Below are 21,547 nucleotides of genomic sequence, written 5' to 3' on the forward strand. Positions count from 1 at the left end.
TACTCATCTATCTCCAAGATCCCACCAAGAACCCAACAATGGAGGGTTTCACTTCGCAAGACTACTCCAAAAGCTATTCATGTACAAATGCATACACAGACCTATCTTAAAATCTCGGAAAAGCTCTTAACATACCTCGTTCCGAATCAGCTATTCAGAGGAACGTGTTTAAATTCTCTGCATCTTTGTGAGAGACGCGAACTTTGAGCCACCAACGCGTATAACACGAGCCTTTGGCTGACTTTTCTAGTCCGACGAACATTTCCTTATAGTAATTCCTAATCGGACAGAAGAACATAGTCCCTATCTAGCCGGTACGCATCAAAACACTAGAGTGGTGGGCGTTACTCGTTAAGGATGTTTCAACGCTGTATCTGCTGTTGAAGAGGGTGCCTTAATAACAAGAGTCAAGACCTCGTGCTTCGGACGTTTTCAAGACAAGGAACATCACATGGAAATGCCTTATATTGTAAGGAGAGTCATCTAAACTGTTCGACCCGTGTTTTATCGTCATGGAAGGGGAAACAGTGCCCAAATATCTTCTGGCTTTGAAGAAAGAGAAAAATAATCGTTCAGAGCTGCTCATACTTTCATACTGTGGCATGACGTGACTTTTAGCATTCAATTGCATCGTTGGCAAGGTCATGTAAAAGCCGAAACAGAGGTAGGATGTTCTCAATGACTGCCATGTTGCCACATATGGCAATACCACTGTCAACTCAAGTGACCCGACTGATGAAGGGAGAGGGTCGGCCAAACGAAGGCAGAGAACTCCTGGAGTTTAATTGCAGGGACTTCAGTACTTATGTCTGATGACACGCCCACAATGTTTTTGGAAGCGTCTTCTTTCTGCTCTTTTGGTTGTAGCAACAGTAGCAATTCACACAAGACCTGCGGAATGTTGTCAAGAAATGTAATTGTCAAGAACAGGCCATTATAACTCGACACGGGACAGCCGGTCTCCACCACAAACCGCCAAAAGCTGATGTGTAAATGAATGTCGGTCAAGGGTTTGAGCAACGCCATGTTCCTGGCACCGATAGGATCCAAGGTTACATGATCTTCATCGACTCGTCCGATGCCGTGTCTCCTGCATCCAAGTTTGCCAAGCCACTCCACGATCTGCTGGTCCCTGAACAGTGTACAAAAAAGCCGTTAGCTGGAATCCAACATCACCACTGACATCCTGCAACCCTACGGCATGTCGAAGTCGACTTCTGCATATAAATGGGAAAAGGATTTTCGCTGGTGAGCAGCACCTTTCCTCTGTCCAAGATACCCTTGATGTGCATACCAAGAATGGCACAAATGGAATATCTACCGAATGCGATATTTCTTTACATGCCGTAACGACTCGGAACAATAACATGTGACTCGGCGAATCGGCACAGGCTTCATATGGGTAACTCGTGTAAAAAAGAGTAATTAACAGCTTCAGAGCTGATCCGTCTACTACGTGGAGCTGCAAGGCGCTCAATCACGAGATGTGCCAGGCTAGGCCATGCCATCTATCTGCCCGACTACTACCCCAGCCCACCGGAGCTACCCCAGATTCGAACATTTTGCGGGGATAACGAGGATATGGGACCTTTTTATGATGCTACTTTCGATGAAAAGAAACAAGTCATCCGAGGTGTCCAAGTGGAGAGAGTTGGGGTCACCCTGGTGGAGGAGAAGGGCTGGCCTTACTCTTCTCATCCATCGCACAAATAGCGTTTCTTTTGTCACAACGTTGAGGGGAATAACTTTTCGAGTAGATGCTATTTAAAAGTGATCTAGTTATTACATCTGCACCATTATAGATGCGGAATTCACCCTTTATGGATCAAAATTCATCACGTCATGCTTCAGACTCGGCCAACTTTTAGCCCTGAACCATGACGAGGTTGCATCGGCAAACCTCATCTCAGTGACTCAAAGTGGAATGTGGTAAAGGCCCTTTTCTCGTCTTTGATCGCATTGCCAGGTTGTGATGATCCCAATTCCCCTTTAAACGGCCCGTTTAATGAAGCTAATGCACTCCATACTCTGGGAACCCGGGCCATCGGGTTTCATCGTCCCAAGATCAGGTGGTCTAAATGCTAAGGATGAAGCCAGACAACCGATGTTATTCCGATCAAGCGTAAAGATCCCCCGCATCTTAGTGGTGTATTTATTTTCCCATGGGGTTTTCCCTCCCATTTTGGCTGTGACTTGGGTCTAGAAAGCGGCAGTTAATCTCGGCAACTGAAGCACGATTCGGAAACAGAGACGAATTAGGCAATTTGAGGACCGATATTGTGTCATGAAAGCATTGACTCTGGGGCGAAATAATGCTGTCTATACCAGAAACAACGACAAGCAAAAAAACAACTCTGCATGACGTTGACTATTTTCTCCGCTCAATGTCACTCAAGTCGGGGTACTAGCTTAGAATCCCCCAGACCATTGCGGACTCTATATACGGGGCTATAGAGTAAAAACAGCTTAAATGATCATGATCCGCACCCATATCGTGGCTTGGGAGTAGTTGAGAAACAAGTCGCGTGTTCTACCATCTCTTCATGATGCCTTCTCTTCTAAGCCTCGTCACCGCGGCCGCTCTTCTGGTCGAAGGTGTTGTTTCGCAACAAACACCTACCGTCAAGGTCAAGAACGGTACTCTCGAAGGAAGATATCTGCCTGGGTACAATCAGGATCTCTTCTTGGGCATTCCATTCGCTCAGCCTCCTGTCGGTCAACTTCGCTTCCAGAACCCTCAGAGTCTGAACGAGACATTCGACACCCTCAAGGTCAAGAAGTATGGCGACTCTTGTGTCGGCTATGGAGTGAGTAACTGCCTTTGTGTTCTGATAAAGAACTGCATACTGACTTTGACCAGAACACTGCCGACCAGGGCCCTGCTACCTTCAGCGAGAACTGTCTGACATTGAACGTTGTCCGGCCTGCAGGCACCAGCAAGAATGAGAAGCTTCCTGTTGGTCTCTTCATCCACGGTGGAGGCTGGACCATGGACTTCGCTGCCAACGGTGCCTACAACATGACCTTTATGGTCGAAGAAGCCACCAAGGCTGGCAAGCCTTTCGTTGCTGTCTCCATAGCTTGTGAGTCCATTTCAGTATAGTAATCCTGCTCACCACTGACATTAGATAGACCGACTTGCTTTCTGGGGTTTCATGGCCAGCAAGGATATCATGGACGCCGGCGTTGCCAACCTCGGCTTGAAGGATCAGCGTCTTGCTATGCATTGGGTCAAGGAGAACATTGGCGCTTTCGGCGGTGATGCCTCAAAGGTCACCATCTTTGGTGAGAGTGCTGGTGGTGGTAACGTCGGCTACCACGCTACTGCTTACGGAGGCAGAGATGACAAGCTCTTCCGAGGCATTATCGCCGAGTCTGGCGCTGACGGTACTGACATGAAGAACCTCACTCAACCTGAGCGACGCTACAACATCATTGCCGAAGCTGCTGGCTGTGGCGATGCTTCTGACAAGCTCGCTTGTCTTCGAAAGGTCCCTTTTAAGAAGCTCAACGCTACCAGCACCAAGGTTCCCGGAAACTTCTTCCCCGTTGTCGACAATGACTTCATCCCCGACTACCCCTCTATTCTTCTCGAGAACGGCAAGTTCGTCAAGGTTCCTCTCATGGCTGGCACAAACGCCGACGAGGGTAGCTTCTTTGCTCTTCCTGGTGTCGACACCGATGAGCAGGTTGCCGCTGCTATCATGGCTGGAGGCGTTGATGCCAACACTACCGAGACCCTGATGGCTCTCTACCCCAACATTGATGCCCTCGGTATTCCTTCTGGTTACCGCCGAAAGGCTGGTGACCCTGTCAAGGCTCAGTTCAAGCGTATGGCAGCTTTCCAGGGTGACAACCTCTTTGTTAGCTGGAGACGCAGACGGTCCGATGCTTGGTCCAAGTACGGCGTGCCTGTTTACAGTTACCTGTTCGAGTCTCCCAACAAAAACATGCGTAAGTCTTTCCTATCAAGTTTCTGCTGGCAAGATGTACTAACTGTAGCGAAGCTGCATACATCGGAACTCCACACTTCGTCGAGGTCGCCTACGTCTTCTTCAACAAGCTCGGTTTGGGCTATGGCAAGAATCAAGGTCCACTATACAATGCTTCCAAGGAGGTTCTTGACCTTGCTCAACTTGTTAGCCGAATGTGGATCAGCTTCATCACAGAGGGAAACCCCAACGAGCACGGCCGTAAGTTATTCGAATGACGATGATTTTGTTGTGTTGATGCTAAAATTCTGCTAGTTCCCGGATGGCCCAAGTGGCCTGTGAACAAGAACGGTGGTGGTTATGGACAGAACTTCTACTTCAACCCCAACGGATCCAGCGTTCAGCCTGATACCTTCCGATTGGCTGGTACTGCCTACATGAACTCTCTTGCTAGCGAGCAGTTTGGAAGGTAAAGAAGTTTTGTGAAAATGACTTATGCTTGCTATGTTGGATAAGATGTTCAAATCCAATCTAGCATAAATTCTACATGTAGATACTTGAACCATTAGTATACTAGCCTGACGAAATACATACATGAACGAAGATAATTCCAAAGGCAACTCTGAGCTATTCACACCGACAAGATTCAATATTGTGAGATATGGTCTGACTTTTGCAGGAAGACTTAACTTTCAATAGACGACTCGTCACCAAGCCACGATTCAGGCAGAGGCAGAAGGGTCCCTGCCAAGCTCAAGCCAGAGGTTCGTTAGATACTGGCGGCTAGAACGGCCCGCGGCTACTAAGGACTCGGGATGGCGTTTGCGCTTTGACAGACAGACAAGGGACTGTAGGGTCTCGGCCCTAGTGCCGAGGATAAATCATACGATGAGTTTTGCAACAAGTCGATCGACCACGCGTGTCTGATCCCGGAGGTCAAATTCTATTAAGCGAGTCCTTGTTGTTCTGATCCTTGAGAGGTGTTGGTGATTTACGGGGGCTTTGATGAATGGTTCCCATATCCCAATGACTTTACGGTGAGAGAGAATCTGGCGTCTGAGAATGATAAGAGATAAAGAGCGAGTTAGTTCAAGTCGTTTGTTTTCTAAATTTGTAAGATTGTGTCCAGGATGTAGATGAATTCTAGGCCACTTGTGGAAATATTTGCCGCTCATGATCCGATTCAACAAATAAGCATCACCATAGACGTTACGCTATCCAGTGCCAGAACTCAATTGGTATCGCAAGATGAAAAGACCCTTCGAGACTAGATCGACACCAACCATATACCATCGTGACATGCCGTTGCATCCCGGGAAGAACTTAAACACCCACTGGAAGAGCCTTGAAGTATGTCTAGGTGCTAAGAGGAACGCTTTAACGAATGATCGACAAATGTAACCTGACAGTTATGAACGGCGAGGGCATGAGGGAATATCGCGGCACAAACGAATACAGAGTGAAGGATCAGATGCAGATGACCAAAATAGATGGCCAAGAGTAAAGATCATCGCACGGTCCACGGCGAAGAAAATAAGGCTGCTCATGATCGACGGCCGTCAACCAATGCTATACCTTGGCAACACGGGACGAGCCAACCGAAGAAACGAAGTAACATTGGCATATTGAAAAAACCAATGGTATCCACCAGCGAAAGATATAGACTTCCAGTGTCAAACCAACATGCATCATGCATATAATGATCTTCCTCCCAACCGACCTTACGTGAGAGTTTAGATGAGGCGCAGATCAACTTACTTGGACGTCCACTCAGGCTTCCTCTTCTCCAAGAAGGCTCGGACACCCTCTTCTTTATCCTTGGTCCCAAAAGCAAAGTAATACAGACTCCTCTCGAACTCGTGATCAACCCCTAAATCATCCGCTACGACAAATGATCAGTAAACATGATATGCTTGTCTACTTATAGAGACAAGTGATGAGACACTTACATTTGCAGATTGCTTCCTTAGCCAAGCCCAAGGCCATGGGACTTAGCGCCGCAAGCGTCGATGCCGTGTCCTTGACCACGTTGTCCAAGACGCTGCCGCTTTCATAGAGCTGCGCAACTAGTCCTGCAGACTGAGCCTCTTCTGCTTGTATGGGACGACCGAGAAGGATCATCTGCATGGCCTATCACTCACACGCGTCAGGATTGCCAACTCATCAAAACTAAGTTGTACAGGGGAGGAGGTAAAAAAATAGACGAAAAAAGATTGGATATCATAGCACACACCTTGAACTTTCCCACGGCGTTGGTCAGCCGCTGTGTACCACCAGCACCAGGAATAAGGCCAATTGAGACCTCTGGAAGACCGAATCGACTGTCATGCGCTGCGAAAATCAGGTCGCACTAAAAGCGTTTGTTTATCAGCTTCGGGTTCCGGAGCGAGGGACAGGAAAAGCTTTACCATGAGAGCAAGCTCAAAGCCCCCACCGAGCTGTCAATGACACAAACAATTAGCATTTGTGTTGTACTACTGTTTACTCCAGAGTTCCTGACTTCTGTGGGTTAGACTAAAGTTAGTGGAACTGTCAACTCACCGCCATTCCCTCAACAGCCGCTATCAAAGGCTTGCGCACGGCTTGCATCCCCGTGCAAAGATCCGACAAGTAGCGGCAGTCCCGCGCGCCTTCCGCATCGAGGCGTGAGATCTCCCCGATATCAGCTCCGGCTGTTGGTTTAGGTGGTCTTGTCAGCTGGCCTGGTCAAGTGCCGGGGTTGTTGGATGTACCCCTGTTCTTAGGATTGGGTAATGATAAGTGGAGTGAGTTCATACCGCAAAAGAAAGTCGAGCTGCCAGTGATAACAATGACTCGCACGCCATCGTCTTGGGATGCTGTCTTGAGCTGTTCCAGAAAGACGGTTATGAGTTCCTGCGAGAGGGCGTTTCGCTTGGAGGGTCTGTTTAACGCGAGGACGCGTACGCCGTCTGCGGGAGTGGAAGAGAGGATGAGTTGCTGGTCCATTGTCTGTTGAGTAAACAGAAAGAATGCTGCAATTGGCAAGATTGACTCAGTTGATGATGACTTGATGTCTTGTCTACGGATCACGGTGGGTGAAATACAGGACAAGTAACAGCAGGTACTTGACCTCTCGGGTAAGCACGTCAAAGAACGCGTAAACTTTAGTCACGTCGATCAGTCAATCGAAAGTGGGTAGTATCTTTGATTCAACTGAGACACGGCTTGTGTTTGTCTTACTCTACAGTACGTACATGCAGGTTCCCTCCCAACATGCAATCAGGTGAAGACTTTCCTTTGGAATTTCTGATTACCATGTATTACAAACAAAACCAATGAATAATTTTTTTCTCCGGTGCGGCATTTCGAGAGATGGTGGCTGGGGATCTTTTTCTATGTTTGGAAGGTTTGGCTGTACATCGCTGAGCTTGAGTCTGTGTTGTCGATCTTTCTGTCCGTCAATTCCGCTGGCTTGGTCCAAGTGTCGAGCTGTTCGCGTGGTTAGTCTATTATAGCTTGATAAAAAGCGATGATCTTTGTTGAGGCTAGATAGATTCATAGATTCGGTCTGCCACTTGTGGAGATCCGAAAGAACCTAGGAGAAGCCGAGGTACTTCTCTTGTATCTAGATGTATGACGGATAAGTAACTTGGCATCAGAGGTATCAGCTATGAACACATTGTCTCATCCCATCTTCAGCAGGTTGTCACTGAACTCGTCATCATACATGTAAGATTTCAACAGATGCCGGACTCAGATCCTGCAGCTTCTGCATGCTGGCCAGGTCGTGGCAACCCTGGCAGTAACCGCATCCGCGGAACCGAGTTGAACCAGACCATCTCCCGCAGATCCCTCGCTAGATGCGGGTCTAATCAGGACTAACTACCAAACTGACAGGGATCAGATCCACAGTCTATACCTAAACTTATTCTCCTAGATCCGACGGTGAGAGAAAGTATTCAATAATTCTACCAACTGCATTTTCGCAAGCAAACACGTCCTCACCCATTCAGGTCATCGTCCCGTCCCGTATCATCATGTGCTGTACATAATCCCTGTAAAATTCAAAGCGGTTTCCCGTTCCTAAACTGGTCATGGCTTTAGCCGGAGGTCTTTCCATTACCCCAATTGATAAGCCAGTTCCAAGGAAACCAGACAGCAGGACTATGCGGAGCCATATCTGGACACGCTGGACACAGGAAGAGGAAAAAAAGACGCACCTCGGAGGAGGGCGCGGCTTGGGTGAAGACCGCCCCCCCCCAAAAGTGCAACTCTTATTACGCACCTGACTGGCCGGGTTGCCTGGACATTTCACTATTGGCAACTTGTTGGGTACAGTAGCTTGAATAATCCTGCCAAGCAATGACGAGGAAGGCTGGGTTAGGCTATGGGGAGCAAGATGACAGGGGAACAGACAAGAAAAAGAGAGAGGTTGCAGAAAGCGGAGAAGGGAAAAGCATTTGTTTATTTAAGAACACACTTGCTTGTTTGGTGGAGAGACTTCCTTCTTTATGCACTCCTTTAATTTCAAATCATCAAAGCACCTCCCTCCCAAGCACACTTCCCTTTTACCTAGCCATCCAAGTATTTTGAGTTTCTGTTTGAAACCTCTTGTACGACGATCGTCATTTCCATCCCCTTTCACACACGCCCAGCTTGCCTGACATGGCCTCTCCCGTGCTTGCAGTACCTCAGGGGACTGCCGCGCCCATGTCTTTTACACAAGGTACATGCAGTCGGCCTAGTTTCTCGACTATCACAGAAGCTTTCTTCCATTATGCCGCCACACAGCCTTCGGTTACGGCGGCACGAGATCTGTCTGCCGAGCCGCCCGTCGAGATAAGCTATGGTGAGCTTGCCCAACAAAGCATCATCTTGGCTCGGCGGTTGCAAAGTCTTGGAGTTTTGCCAGGGGACCGTGTACCTCTTGTCGTCAAGCGTGGTGTTGGTATGCTTGTTGGAATCATCTCCATCCTGTCCTGTGGTGCTCAATATGTTCCTCTCGATGGAGGCGTCGTGGCAGATGAGACTCTACGCTTTGTGTTAAAACAGACTGGTGGTAAAGTTGTCTTGGCTTCAAAATCCACAGCTCATCGTCTGTCAAACACGGGAGTCTCACATGTTGTCACTATTGAAGAGTCACATGAGTGCGACGACAAGACAGAGTTTACCCCCTTCAGTCAACCCGAGGCTGGATGCTACGTGATATATACATCAGGTAAGACAACCCATGCTTGATATAACCCGTGCAAGGCTAACTAGTCAGGAACAACTGGCACACCAAAAGGAGTAGATGTCAGCCACCGCAACGTCACAAACTTACTATGTCAAGCACCTGGAAACTTGGGCATTGGACCAGGAACATGTGTCGGTCAAGTGTTGAACGTCAGCTTTGACATGGGTAAGTCATGAAATACTCCTTGTCAAAATAAAGTTTCATAGCTAACATGCGAAGCTGCTTGGGAAACACTCGGTTGTTTATCCAATGGAGGTACCCTGGTCCTCCGCGGATCAAACTGGTCAAAAGCTCTAAAAGAGGTAAGAGTTCTGGTTTCCATTGCGAGTCTAACACTAATACGTCTTCAAGTTGGATGTTCTCATCTGCACACCAAGCATCCTGTCAAAACAAAACCCCAAAGACTATCCAAAACTAAAAACTGTCGCTACAGCAGGTGAACCAAGCTGTCAACAGTAAGTCAGCACTAGCTTCATATGAGACGACAAGCCTTGACTGACATCCAATAGACTTGCAGATATGTGGGCTTCTCATGTATCTTACTTCAACTGCTATGGCCCTACAGAGACCACCATCGTCAACACTACTCACCTTCACAAGACAGGCCAACCTCTATCCATCGGTACACCTACACCAGGCAATACCGTCTACATCTTGGATGAGTTTCTAAAACCTGTTCCTGTAGGAGGGGTTGGCAATGTCTGGGCTGGTGGCGCGGGAGTGGCGCGAGGCTATGTCGACTTGCCCGATAAGACAGCTGAGAGGTTCCGGCTTGACCCATTTGCCAACGACGGGTAAGTGTATATCATTCCGACCTTTTTACGACGCAATACTAACTTTTTATAGATCAAACATGTACAACACCGGAGATCTATGTCAGTGGAACTCGGATGGTACTCTTCACATTCTCGGCCGCATTGATGACCAAGTCAAAATCAAAGGCTTCCGTGTCGAGCTCGACGGCGTCGTCGCATGCATCAAGTCCTGTCCCTCAGTTCAATCAGCAACCGCTCTCCTGATCAACGAGGAGATCCATGCCTTTATCACCCCCAGCCATTGTCCTGTTCCGGTCGTTGAGGCACACCTCAAGACTCTCCAGCCTTACTACGCCATGCCAACACATTACCACCAACTAGAGATCTTGCCCATGACCGCAAACGGTAAAGTCGACAAGCATGCTCTCAAGATGTCTGTGTCAATGGCTGTTAGCACCGAGGTTCGCACTCCCCTACCTGCTGTGCTAGCACATGCTCGTATGGATTCGAACGCCTCAAGTGCTACCCAATTCAGTTCTTTCTCAGATGCCTCTGATACAACTCTTATCCCCGAGCATCAGTATGATCTTGAGAAGGCCCTTCCCGAGAAAGATCTACCCAAACACGCCCGAGGAGTACGCCACAGGCTTCTTATCGTGTATCGTCGCTTATTCTCACTTGTTGGCTTGTTCAATATCGGTGCTGCTGTCGCCCTTCTACTGACCAGCATCAACCGAGAATGGATGGGCATTATCACAGCCATCAACCTGGCCACTGCCGTTCTTGTTCGTCAGGAATTTGTTATCAACGCTCTCTACACTATCACGTGTAGTGTACCCAAGTCTTGGCCTCTTGATATCAGATCTCGTTGTGCAAAGATCTACCATCTTGGTGGCGTTCACTCCGGCGCAGCTGCGAGTGCAGGAGCATGGCTCTTGGCGACCAACATCGCAGACATTGCCTGCGCGTTTGGAAACTGCCCCGACTGGGGTAACCTGTCCATCGCATCGCAAGTCATTTCGTGGATTCTATCGGCCATGTTTGTTGGCATGATTGGTATGGCTTGGCCATCTGTCCGAAAGCGATATCATGACCAGTTTGAGAGAACACACCGATTCGCTGGCTGGACCATGCTTGCTCTCTTCTGGGTTCAAGTTGTCCTCTCAGCCAACGACAGCACAGCGGCTGGCACAACTTTGGGAGAGTCCTGTGTCAAGTCACCTGCCTTTTGGCTCTTGGCTGTAGCCACCATGAGTGTTGCGTCTTCGTGGTGCTTCCTTCGAAAAGTACCCGTTGAGGCTGAAAAGCTCTCAGACCACGCCATCAGACTTCACTTTGACTACACCGTCCCTGTCAACGGGTCCTTCACCCGTCTTTCACGTCAACCTCTCAAGGAGTGGCACTCTTTCGCCACCATTCCTGCCCCAGAGCCTGTCAACGGCAGATCAAAGGGCTACTCTCTCGTTGTTTCAAACGCTGGTGACTGGACGAAAGCCACCATCCAAGAGGGCCCCTCGTATATCTGGACACGTGGCGTTCCTACATGCGGCGTCATGCGCATAGCAACGTTGTTCAACCGCGTCGTTCTCATCGCGACTGGTTCAGGAATCGGTCCTGTCCTGGGCCACATCCAAAATCCTTCCTGCCCAACACAGCTTATCTGGTCAACCAAGAACCCAGAAGAGACGTTCGGCGAGGAAATTTGCCAGACCATCAGCAAGAACATCCCCGGGGCGGTCATCCACGATACTAAGAAGCTCGGGAGACCCGACTTGGTGAAGATGGGCTACAACTTGGTTAAGTCCTTCAAAGCGGAGGCTGTGATCATCATCGCGAATGAGAAGATCACCAAGAAAATTGTTTACGGGCTGGAGACGCGAGGCGTTCCAGCTTACGGAGCTATCTGGGATAGCTAGAGGAATGTTTTTTTACTGTTTACGATTCATGTTCATGTTAACGCCTGGAACGACGTTTAAATTTTGTTATGGCTTTGATACCTCTTACGATACTGGAAGCATAGTTACGATGTATAGATGAATGAATATCATGTCTTGTCGATCTGAAACAGTTCCTATAAACAATCATAGATTGGAATGTAAATCTCCCTTGGCATGGTAGTGTCTGACAGCTGAGACAGAGTTTGGAGCAATTTGATTTTAAGGAATGATCTACGCGCCCGTTGAACTTCGATTGAGTTGACACCAGTGATCGACGGGGGCTGAACTTAATGTTAGATCTCGCTGGCGTGGTTTTAGCAAAGACAAGGCATGCAAACTGGCTTGTATCCTGCAGATCGTAATCTAGATGGGATTCTCAATTCCGGATCTTGTGGAATGAAAAGACGAGTTTGTACTCGCGTGTACCTTTTAAATAGAAATATGATACAAATATCTGCTTGACCACTATACATGATGCTATCCAATCGCCGCTCTAGGAAGTACAAAAACACATGCCGTGAGGCTTGAATATCTTAACTGAACTGAACCAACCAAAGCCACTCCTCCAAATCAAGTGTAGGGCGATCCAAATGCCAGCCAGTCAGCTTCGGGATCAGGCACCCCGTTGCCTCTGCTTGATTCCGGCCCTAGAGCTGGAGTACGGATGGGTTGTAACTGCAGCTGAGACTGTGCATTCGAACACGCTGAAGTACGTGGACAATTGAAGAATTCGAAGACGTCGATATTATCAAATTCGCTTAGGGATGTAGCCTGTGTTGATGTTGCTTCCAAGCCCGAGTGTCGTGCGGTGGATGTCAAAGTGACTAAGTCGTAGGCGCTCCTGAAAGTTGTTAGTTGAGAGGCATCATCATCGAACCAAGTGTCTTACCTTCTCATAGATGAAAAGCCCATATCGCCCTGTCGAGCTCTCTGCACAACGCGCTGTAGAATCTTGGAGTAATTGTTCGCTACCTCCCAATGTTGTCCGACATCTCGCAGCGTCTCGATGAAGAAGTCGATCTGCGAATCCACCGCGCATCCAACCGTAGCAGCATGAACAAGCAGAAGCCTCGCGGCGACCCATAGCGAGAACGCAAACGAGGGCCCAAGAAGGTTCAAGCCGTCTGCTTCAAGAACATCGCGCGTGATATCTCCCAAACTCTGAACTGCAGATAAACATCTCTGCATGGCGTAGTGTGAGGGAACAAAAATGTGAGAGCGAACGGTAGGATACGCTGCTGAAGAGTGAAGGCGCACGGCGGCTGTAACGTACGCGCTATGAAGCATGAACCAGTTGGCCACGCGACTCGCGGGATCAGAGTGACAAAGCGCAGAGATCTTGCTGTATTCACTCGGCAAGCTTTGAAGCCATCCATCCAAAGTGCGGTCGAGGTTTCGATATGTGTTGCGCCATTCTGCCATGTCGCTCGGTGACGTGACATCAACGGGCGTCTTGAGAAATTCGTGGATTCTGCTGAGAATGACGAGGATTTCGCAGTGATAAGCGAAGCTGCCGAGGTTCTCGGGTTTATTAACAAGATATGTCATTATTGGTGATTGTTTGTTGTTGCATGAGCTCAGTGATCGTGTCTCTACAGGCACGTTCTTTGAGAACAGGTCGTAGGAGCATGGTAAGAAGCGGTAGATTTTGGTGTCGTTGAGGATAAAGTCGAATGTGGGCGTGGCGATAGTCGCATATCTGTCGAGAAGATAGATCATCCAGTACAGACGTCTTCGACCCTCATCTTCGATCCAAGACTCGGGTTTACCAGCTGCAACTCTATGAGAAGATGCTGTGTGCGTGACCTCGGATGCTTCTGCGGATAAGAAGACGCTGCTCTCCTCGCACAGGCCAAGTTGTCTGGCGTTTTGAGCCAATAATGATAGAAGATTCCAACCTCTTGGTCCGTTGGATGATCCCAGTTCGTCCAAAGTTATTATAACGAGGGCTCTCAGTGCAGGAACTGTGGTGTGCTCCATGGCATATAGCTGGACTGTATGTTTGGCGACTGAGTGGTAGTATGCGCTCATCTCTGGTGACAGCCTGGGATCTTTGAGAAAGCGTAACGTAGTAGCGACTATGGCGTATAGTAGGATCCGGTCTGGCTCTTCCATCGACGTTGAGCCGAAGAAGGTGGCAAATATGGTTTTGCGTTCAAGGATGGGACACCATGTCCCGCAGTGTTTGAAGTAGAGGTCTACCAGACTGTAGATGATGTCGTGCGGCGGTAGATCGATAGTATATGATTGGACTGACGGATTTCGTCCGATAGAAGTTGGTATTGATATGTTTGTATGAGTTGGTGTTGGTGCGCTGGCCCCTTGCTGAGTCTGAACAGATGGATGAGATGTGTTCTGGTTGTTGCTGTTGTTGGCCTGCCAAGGGCTCGTTATAGCTGGTGACTTGGCTTGAGAGAAAGATGAATGCCTTGGAAGAGTCGCTGGGGTAAGTCGACTGTCCAGCTGTGAAGCATTGTATCCATTGACATTGGTAGAAGACACGCCTGGAGATACAACCGAAGAGTGCTCTTGGACGATATGCTCTTCCACTCTCCGCCCCAGAGCTTGAAGCAATGCATCGATCCTGTTGACTTTTGCTTCGAGCTCAATGCTAAACCCATTCCGTCCAGCTCCAGGTCTTTGACGCTCGAGATATACACAGGCTTTGTTGTGGCGAGCGCACCACGAACATGCAGGTTCAGCGCGGTCGCATTTCACTTTGCGAGTCTTGCACATCTCACACCTAACGGGAAACAATTTAGAAAATTGATCATTCATGATATATAGAGTAGAGAAAAAGAAAAAGAAACATACGATATCTTTTGGTGTTTCTCCCTCCTGCGCTTCTTGGAAGGCCCAGCACCAGCCAGCCTAGAGTCATCACCACTGGAACCATCGTCGTTGCTCAAAGTCGAGTTGGCCTCTTCCTCAGCCATGGAGGGTCCGCTGATGGACGTCATGGTCATGGTCGATCTTGTCCTTCTCACACTTCAGACTCTCCACAGTCAAACCAGACAATGGGAAAGAAGAGGGTCTGGGTCTGGATCTGGGGGAGATAAGCTACTGGGGGCGCTGGGATTGAGGAGAACTGGACCCTTGCAGATCCCTCATGTCCTTTCTTCCTTCATGTGAGCCCGGAGTCGATTTCCTTGAAGGGGAGACGATTGCGTGTGGTTGTGTAAGATAAGATGCGGGTGATAAAAGTAAAGCCGAACCGTTTTTTTGATGTGGAGGAGAAAAGAGAGAGGGAGTGGAGAAGGGGAAGGGGAAATGATTTGCTGAGAAAGTAATTGAGGGGCAAAAGATCAGCAAAAATAATCCCAGTCAGCTACTAACAGACTGACACCAATTCATCACAGAGACTACAACTGCAACACTGCCATTTGACTCTATTAGAACAAACATCCGAGATCCTACCAAACCAATCCCTGTCATGGACAATAAAGCCAAGTCCAGATGCCAATGCCAAATGCCATGCCCTCCAACCAACAGACCTTCTATCTATGGCCAACCATGCATTACATTACCGTTACACCTACATGTGACTGCTCGGCATACAAGCATTCTCCTCTCTTCTCCGGAGCACCCGGCCTTGATCATGTACATGTACGGATACTCTCCTTGCTTGCATGTTGCAGGAGTTTGCAGAAAAAGAGGAAACGTTTCAATCCTTGATCCATGACCACCAACCCATGACAGAAGCCAAGATGACCTGCGGGGGGCCTGATTTAGCTGACGGGACCAACCGACACTGAGCAACTCGACATGGGTAGGGTAACAAACTAATCCCCTCATTCCGTATCCTGCACAAACTCTACAGCATCTAGCCTGAACAAGACAAATACCTACAGTAGCTTGAACCCCCCTCTCGGAAATAACATTGCGGAGCCGCGGATGGCACCATCATCAGAGAGCTAATGCGTGGCTAGAAGCAGTCAAGTTTTCTATTCATCGGCTTATTTCTTCTTTAGTGTCCCTACAGATCCCTGATGTTTCATCAGGCAGCAGAATAAAAGATCCATGCAAACATTAAGCTAAACTAAAACTAGGTATTGAAATAAGTACTGGTACATACACACACACAACCCAAGCAAACAAACCAATCAACTCTCTCATTCACTCATTGGCCCAGCCCTTGGACATCTCGACGGCCTTGGTCCAACGTCCAAACCGCTTTGTCGCCTCCTCCTCGGCAATCTGCGGCTTGAAGATGGTTCGGCCTTGGGTGTTGACCTCCTTCAAGTCATCAAAGCTCTTCCAGATACCAACGGCGAAACCCGCTGCAATGGCCGCTCCCAATGCTGTCGTCTCACGCATGCCGGGTCTGTTGACTGGGATTCCAATAAGATCTGACTGGGTCTGTAAAAGTCAAGGGTTAGCAAAAATGATCCTTCTCAAAACTGAATGTGTGGAGACGAAACATTTGCAACGTCTTACGTACCTGCATGATCAGATCCGAGTTACACATGCCACCGTCCACAGCAAGCTCGGTCAAGGCATGTCCGCTGTCCTTCTCCATCGAGTCGAGAATGGCCTTTGTTTGGAAACACGTCGCCTCGAGCGTCGCCCTCGCAATGTGCCCACGCTGTGTGTACGACGTGATACCAAAGATGGTGCCTCGCGCATCGTCAATCCAGTACGGCGCAAACAGGCCGCTAAAGGCCGTAACAAAGGTGCACCCACCATTGTCCTCCACCGTCTCGGCCAGAGCGCTGAGCTTGGCCGACGACTCGATGAAGCCAAAGTTGTCCACGAGGAACTTGACACTGGAGCCCGCCACCGCGATGCTGCCTTCTAGAGCGTACATGGTGTTGCCCTCGCCAAAGTCAAAGGCGACCGTTGTCAACAGGCCGTGCGACGAAATAACTGGCTTTTTGCCCACATTGTAGAGCAAGAAGCAGCCTGTGCCGTACGTGTTCTTGGCGAGACCGGGGGTAAAGGCCTTCTGTCCGACAAGAGCTGCAGACTGGTCGCCCAGACATCCGGTGATCTTGACTCCCTTGAGAGACGTACCAGCCAGTGATCCGTAGGCCTTGTTGTCTGAAGAGCGCACAATTCTTGGCAGCGTAATCTTGGAATCATCGATGCGGAACCAGTCAAGAATGTCCTCGTCATACTTGAGAGTCTCAAGATTCATAAACATGGTTCGTGACGCATTTGACGGGTCAGAAACGTAGACATCGCGATCAGTCGCACCGTTGAGCTTGTAGGTCAACCATGTGTCGACCGTTCCAAACGCCAAAACACCGCGCTCATACGCATCTTTGACTTCGGGAATGTTGTCAAGAAGCCAGAGCAGTTTGCTGACGGATGGATATGTGGAGAGAGGAATTCCACATCGTCCGATCAGCTCGCTAGAGCCAAGACGGCGCTTGAGGCGACGCACGAGATCTTTCGCTCTTGTGTCTGTCCAGACAATGGCGTTGTGCAGAGCCTTGCCAGTAGTCTTGTCCCAGACCACAGTTGTCTCTCGCTGGTTTGTGATACCAACGGCCTTGATCTGCTCTCTTGAGTGACCTTGGCTCTCAAAGGTTTCAACAGCACCGTCAATGCACTGCTCAACAGAGCTTATAAGCTCCTCAGGATCATGCTCATGCCATCTAAAGGAAAAATTAATCACTGCTCAAAAAGACCACAACATTGATGATCTGACTTACCCAGGATGAGGATAGTACTGCTTAAACTCAATCTGATGCGTGGCAACAACATCGCCACTGGGGTCAAAGATCAGGAAGCGCGAGCTTGTGGTGCCCTGATCAATGGCACCAATAAAGGCCGTGTTTGCTTTTCCGTTGAGGAGAGGCATTATGCAGTTCAATGCAGTCCTGTAGCTGATCACAGAAAGAAGGTTGTGGAGAAAGGATGGTTCAGATGGGGCAAATGCAGAAAAATGCAACAGTGACAAATTGAGTCTGACGGATCTGATCTGGGCGTGTAAAAGATCACCTTATAAAGTTTCAATGGGGGAATGCATCTCTAACAGGCGCATTCCCTTGGTAGCCCTTAAGTATGTGCGTGCTTCGGTATCCAATTACCAGCAAACACCGAATTCCAAGACTATCTCGTGCAAACCTCCCAATCCAGAGGCATCTCGGGAAACCGTTTCCCATACCCGCGGTCTCCCCTCTTCCCCCAAGAGATTGCCCAGCTGCGGGGTTCCCAAGTTCTGTCAGACGGAAACGATGCACGAAATGAGTGCGAATGAATCCTTCCTTCTCTTACACCCCCTTGTCGCAACAGACCCTTGTTTAGTTGCACAAAACCAACATGACTTTCCTCTTCGAGCCTGTAAGCTAAGCCTCGGCTTGGGGACACCGAATTACAGGCCAAGTCACAAGACTCGCACAGCCCATCGGGAATCCCACACGCGAACGACTAGATAAGTGAGTGATATACTTATCCATTGTACCTGTACCTGAGCAAGAGAACAAGAGAACAGGGGGGGGTTGGTGAAATGTTACATTTCCCCGCAGTGCACTAGGGGAGCACAATCTCCATGTTCCAGAAGCTTGATTCGGATCCGCTTGTCACCTCATCACATCCATGCGGGGCCATATAACCTTGACCATACCTTATTTCTGAGCCAAGCCAACCAACCAGACCATTGACCTCGGTCGACCGGGAAGATTGCAAATCCTTTCCTAACTTTTGTTTGAAAGTCTGGGGTTGCTCGAGATGAGAAAAAGATGTGTGGAGAATCGAACCGCACCAGTCTCGACCGTTCTGCCCCTCTTATTCACTCTCATCACTTCGGTGTAAGCATCCTGATCAGAGCAAAGCATCTCGGATTCTGATATCCTATAGCAGCCGTTGTCGTTTGTTTTCGGTGGTGTGCCGCCGAGCGACATATGTTTGGTAAAAGTCTCTTCCGCACATGATCAGGTCCAACCAGAGTTTCGTCCCGGGCGCCATCTTGGCCCGTCGCCATGCCATGGTCCGATTCCATCGGAACTACTCGCTGACCTTTTGCTCCTCCCCCTCTTCCAATCTCCCAGGGTGCCCGACATAACCTACCCCCGGACCCAGTGCTCGTAAGCCCGGACTTGGGACAAAGACAGGCGTTCGCAGATTCGGTAAATCGACATATGTTGGTGTTTTCCAATACCGAGAGTCGCAGAGAGAGCCTTTGGCCGTAACGGGAACGAGGGGCAAAAGCACCACCTTGGGATGCATCCTGCCCTTTGCTGACCATAAATTGTAACGTGATCCCCAGCAATGCCGAGCAAAGTGGATGACGACCGCCAATCTTGACTGTAACCTGTCGCTCTTGCATCCTGTTGCCAACATTTCTCACCCCAACCCCTTCTTCTTCTCTCTGCAACATCACCTCTTTTGTTGTTCCAAGGATGCCCATCTCTACCATCAACGACTCCATCTCTGAGTCCTCTGTCCACAAGTCTTCCATCCCAACAAAGATCGAGATGAGCCAGAATGAAAAGTACAGTGAGGCGCCCAGTGAGGCGCCCACAATCCCACCCCCACCTGAGCAGTATGCTTGGAGCAGAATTAGGGAGAACTGTCAAGATGCCTTTTCGGAGTTCTTTGGCACCTTTGTTCTTCTCCTCTTCGGTGACGGTGTCGTTGCCCAAGTTGTGCTCAGTCGTGGAACCAAGGGTGATTATCAGAGTATCTCGTGGGGATGGGGGTGAGTTGCTTCTTGTCTTTTTCAATCGAGCTCGTCGCTGACTTGAACCTAGTCTCGGTGTCATGCTTGGAGTGTATGTCGGAGGTAAATCAGGCGGCCACTTGAACCCAGCCGTGACTCTGGCCAATTGCCTGTTCAGAGGACATCCCTGGCGAAAGTTCCCCGTGTATGCCATCGCTCAAGTCCTGGGTGCCATGGCGGCTGCAGCTGTTGTGTACGGCAACTACAAGTCTGCCATTGACGCCTATGAAGGTGGTCCTGGTATTCGTACCGTGATTGGCGAGAACGCGACCGCTGGAGTGTTCTGTACGTATCCTGCTGAGTTTATGACACGCACTGGCATGTTCTTCTCCGAGTTCATCGCCAGCACGATTCTGCAGTTCGTCATCTTTGCCATGGCGGACAGCGCCAACATTGGTGCTGGTCCATTGATGCCGCTTGGTCTGTTCTTCCTGATCTTCGGTATTGGTGCTTGCTTCGGTTGGGAGACTGGATATGCCATCAACTTGGCTCGTGATTTTGGTCCTCGTTTGGTTTCGTACATGCTCGGATACGGTAGTGAAGTGTGGTCTGCTGGCGGGTACTATTTCTGGGTGAGTCCAAGTCCATGATGCAAGGTGAATATTTCGACTGACAGTTCTCCAGATTCCTATGGTCGCTCCATTCTTTGGCTGTGCTTTCGGTGGCTTTCTGTATGATGTATTCATCTACACTGGACCTAGTCCTATCAACACACCGGGTATGGGCTTTGGTCGTCTCGTGAGCCCTCGTCGGTCGACCTGGTCCAACACATACAACGCAAACTCCCCAGTATAGGCTCACTCTTGTAATCAAGGTGGCCTGGTTCTTTCATGGCGAAGATGAGGTGTTCCGGGGAGTTGTTTTATTCGAAGATCGTGTCGCATTGATGTGTTGAGATGTATCTCAACTTGAACTCAGCCAGTCCGCATCAATCGTTTTGCGTGACAAGCACATCGCGTCGTTCTGGATTTTTTGTTCGTCGTTGGTGCTGGCGTGGAATGACGTAATGACAAGACATAGCCTAGTCTAGTGTAGAGAAGAAGCTCATGCTGTTACCCAATGTTGATTGAGCCATGATCGTGATCGATGAATAGCGTGCAAGAGTCGAAGGCTTATCGTAGGTATCTGTGTTGGTACAAGTGTTAGAGATTTTTCGAGCCAATCTAAACGCTTTCCAGTATGTAGGTACTTGTGTTAAGCACTCTTGTTGTCTGATGTGCTTGCTTCGGTACTCACCAAGTTCAACACACCAACCCTATACCGCTGACTGTGTCGCAATTCCGTCGGCCGTACTGATGGCGTCTCGCATGTTTCGAATGCGAAAAGTCCATGAAAAGACTCACAGTAATTTTCGATATGGGAAAGGGAACAGACTCATTTGTGTAGTCAAGACTTTGGGGGACATGTCGCTGTTGTTGTTGTAAGTACTGTCGACTCTGATCTGTTGCCCAACTTAATCCACCAGTGAGGATGAGGGACCACGGACTTCACCAAGTGATTAGTGGGAAATTAGCCGTGCCTCTGAAGCTCCAAAGCCACAAAACGATAAACGGCTGAAATGGAATTCTTTTGAATAAGAATCCATATTCTGGTAATTCCCGCATGGCTAGACTTCAGTCTCTTTTTAGTCAAATGGTCAGAACATGTTGACCTTTTCACGGTTTCCCCAAAGTTGATGTCTCCGGATGAGAAGGGGCAGAATAATTGACTACTCGGCTCGTAGTGCAGAAAAAGAGACACCAAGTATACCCCTAGAATATCGGGACTATGACCATGTTATTTTGCTATTCTCCCTTCCCGCTGTCACCTTTTCTTACTGCCCCCCGAGGTCGGGGTTTCCCCTCTTGAACGTGGGGGCGGGTGATTAAACTCATAGACGCAAACTCCGGATCGGAATGACCCGCCGGACTGGACGATTGATGATCCGATTGGAACTAGTCCAGATTTGGTCCAAAATTGGCATCAACCTCGGGTTTTGAGCACCGAGATGCATAAGCCCAGGGGTAAATTCTCGTTGTCAACGTCAGCGCGCTCGGTATTCGCGCCCCGAACTGCATTCG

At 49.1% G+C, this 21,547-nt stretch overlaps 6 protein-coding genes across 6 annotated transcripts; 3 read left to right on the forward strand and 3 right to left on the reverse strand.

The window, feature by feature from the left end:
- Window positions 1–2,546: 2,546 nt before the first annotated feature.
- Window positions 2,547–4,405, forward strand: FPSE_07624 (uncharacterized protein; the record flags this gene model as incomplete). The annotated part of the gene is made up of 5 exons (XM_009260742.1): window positions 2,547–2,807; window positions 2,861–3,083; window positions 3,133–3,954; window positions 4,008–4,193; window positions 4,248–4,405. 5 exons carry the CDS (start codon window positions 2,547–2,549, stop codon window positions 4,403–4,405), a joined length of 1,650 nt encoding a protein of 549 aa, XP_009259017.1.
- Window positions 4,406–5,686: 1,281 nt separating this feature from the next.
- Window positions 5,687–6,899, reverse strand: FPSE_07625 (uncharacterized protein; the record flags this gene model as incomplete). The annotated part of the gene is made up of 6 exons (XM_009260743.1): window positions 5,687–5,814; window positions 5,882–6,062; window positions 6,166–6,282; window positions 6,341–6,370; window positions 6,474–6,604; window positions 6,665–6,899. 6 exons carry the CDS (start codon window positions 6,897–6,899, stop codon window positions 5,687–5,689), a joined length of 822 nt encoding a protein of 273 aa, XP_009259018.1.
- A 1,659-nt stretch (window positions 6,900–8,558) lies between these two features.
- On the forward strand, window positions 8,559–11,800 carry NPS11 (the record flags this gene model as incomplete). Its single annotated transcript, XM_009260744.1, has 6 exons — window positions 8,559–9,111; window positions 9,160–9,294; window positions 9,349–9,431; window positions 9,481–9,584; window positions 9,639–9,923; window positions 9,976–11,800. 6 exons carry the CDS (start codon window positions 8,559–8,561, stop codon window positions 11,798–11,800), a joined length of 2,985 nt encoding a protein of 994 aa, XP_009259019.1.
- A 591-nt stretch (window positions 11,801–12,391) lies between these two features.
- FPSE_07627 (uncharacterized protein) lies at window positions 12,392–14,787 on the reverse strand (the record flags this gene model as incomplete). Its single annotated transcript, XM_009260745.1, has 3 exons — window positions 12,392–12,662; window positions 12,711–14,564; window positions 14,636–14,787. 3 exons carry the CDS (start codon window positions 14,785–14,787, stop codon window positions 12,392–12,394), a joined length of 2,277 nt encoding a protein of 758 aa, XP_009259020.1.
- Window positions 14,788–15,937: 1,150 nt separating this feature from the next.
- On the reverse strand, window positions 15,938–17,627 carry FPSE_07628 (uncharacterized protein; the record flags this gene model as incomplete). Its single annotated transcript, XM_009260746.1, has 3 exons — window positions 15,938–16,180; window positions 16,263–17,421; window positions 17,479–17,627. The coding sequence occupies 3 exons, from the start codon at window positions 17,625–17,627 to the stop codon at window positions 15,938–15,940; spliced, it is 1,551 nt and encodes a 516-aa protein (XP_009259021.1).
- Window positions 17,628–19,167: 1,540 nt separating this feature from the next.
- On the forward strand, window positions 19,168–20,282 carry FPSE_07629 (uncharacterized protein; the record flags this gene model as incomplete). Its single annotated transcript, XM_009260747.1, has 3 exons — window positions 19,168–19,466; window positions 19,519–20,059; window positions 20,112–20,282. The coding sequence occupies 3 exons, from the start codon at window positions 19,168–19,170 to the stop codon at window positions 20,280–20,282; spliced, it is 1,011 nt and encodes a 336-aa protein (XP_009259022.1).
- Between the last annotated feature and the right edge of the window lie 1,265 nt (window positions 20,283–21,547).

This window comes from Fusarium pseudograminearum, chromosome 2, assembly GCF_000303195.2.
Source record: "Fusarium pseudograminearum CS3096 chromosome 2, whole genome shotgun sequence".
NCBI classification, from domain to species: Eukaryota; Fungi; Ascomycota; class Sordariomycetes; order Hypocreales; family Nectriaceae; genus Fusarium; species Fusarium pseudograminearum.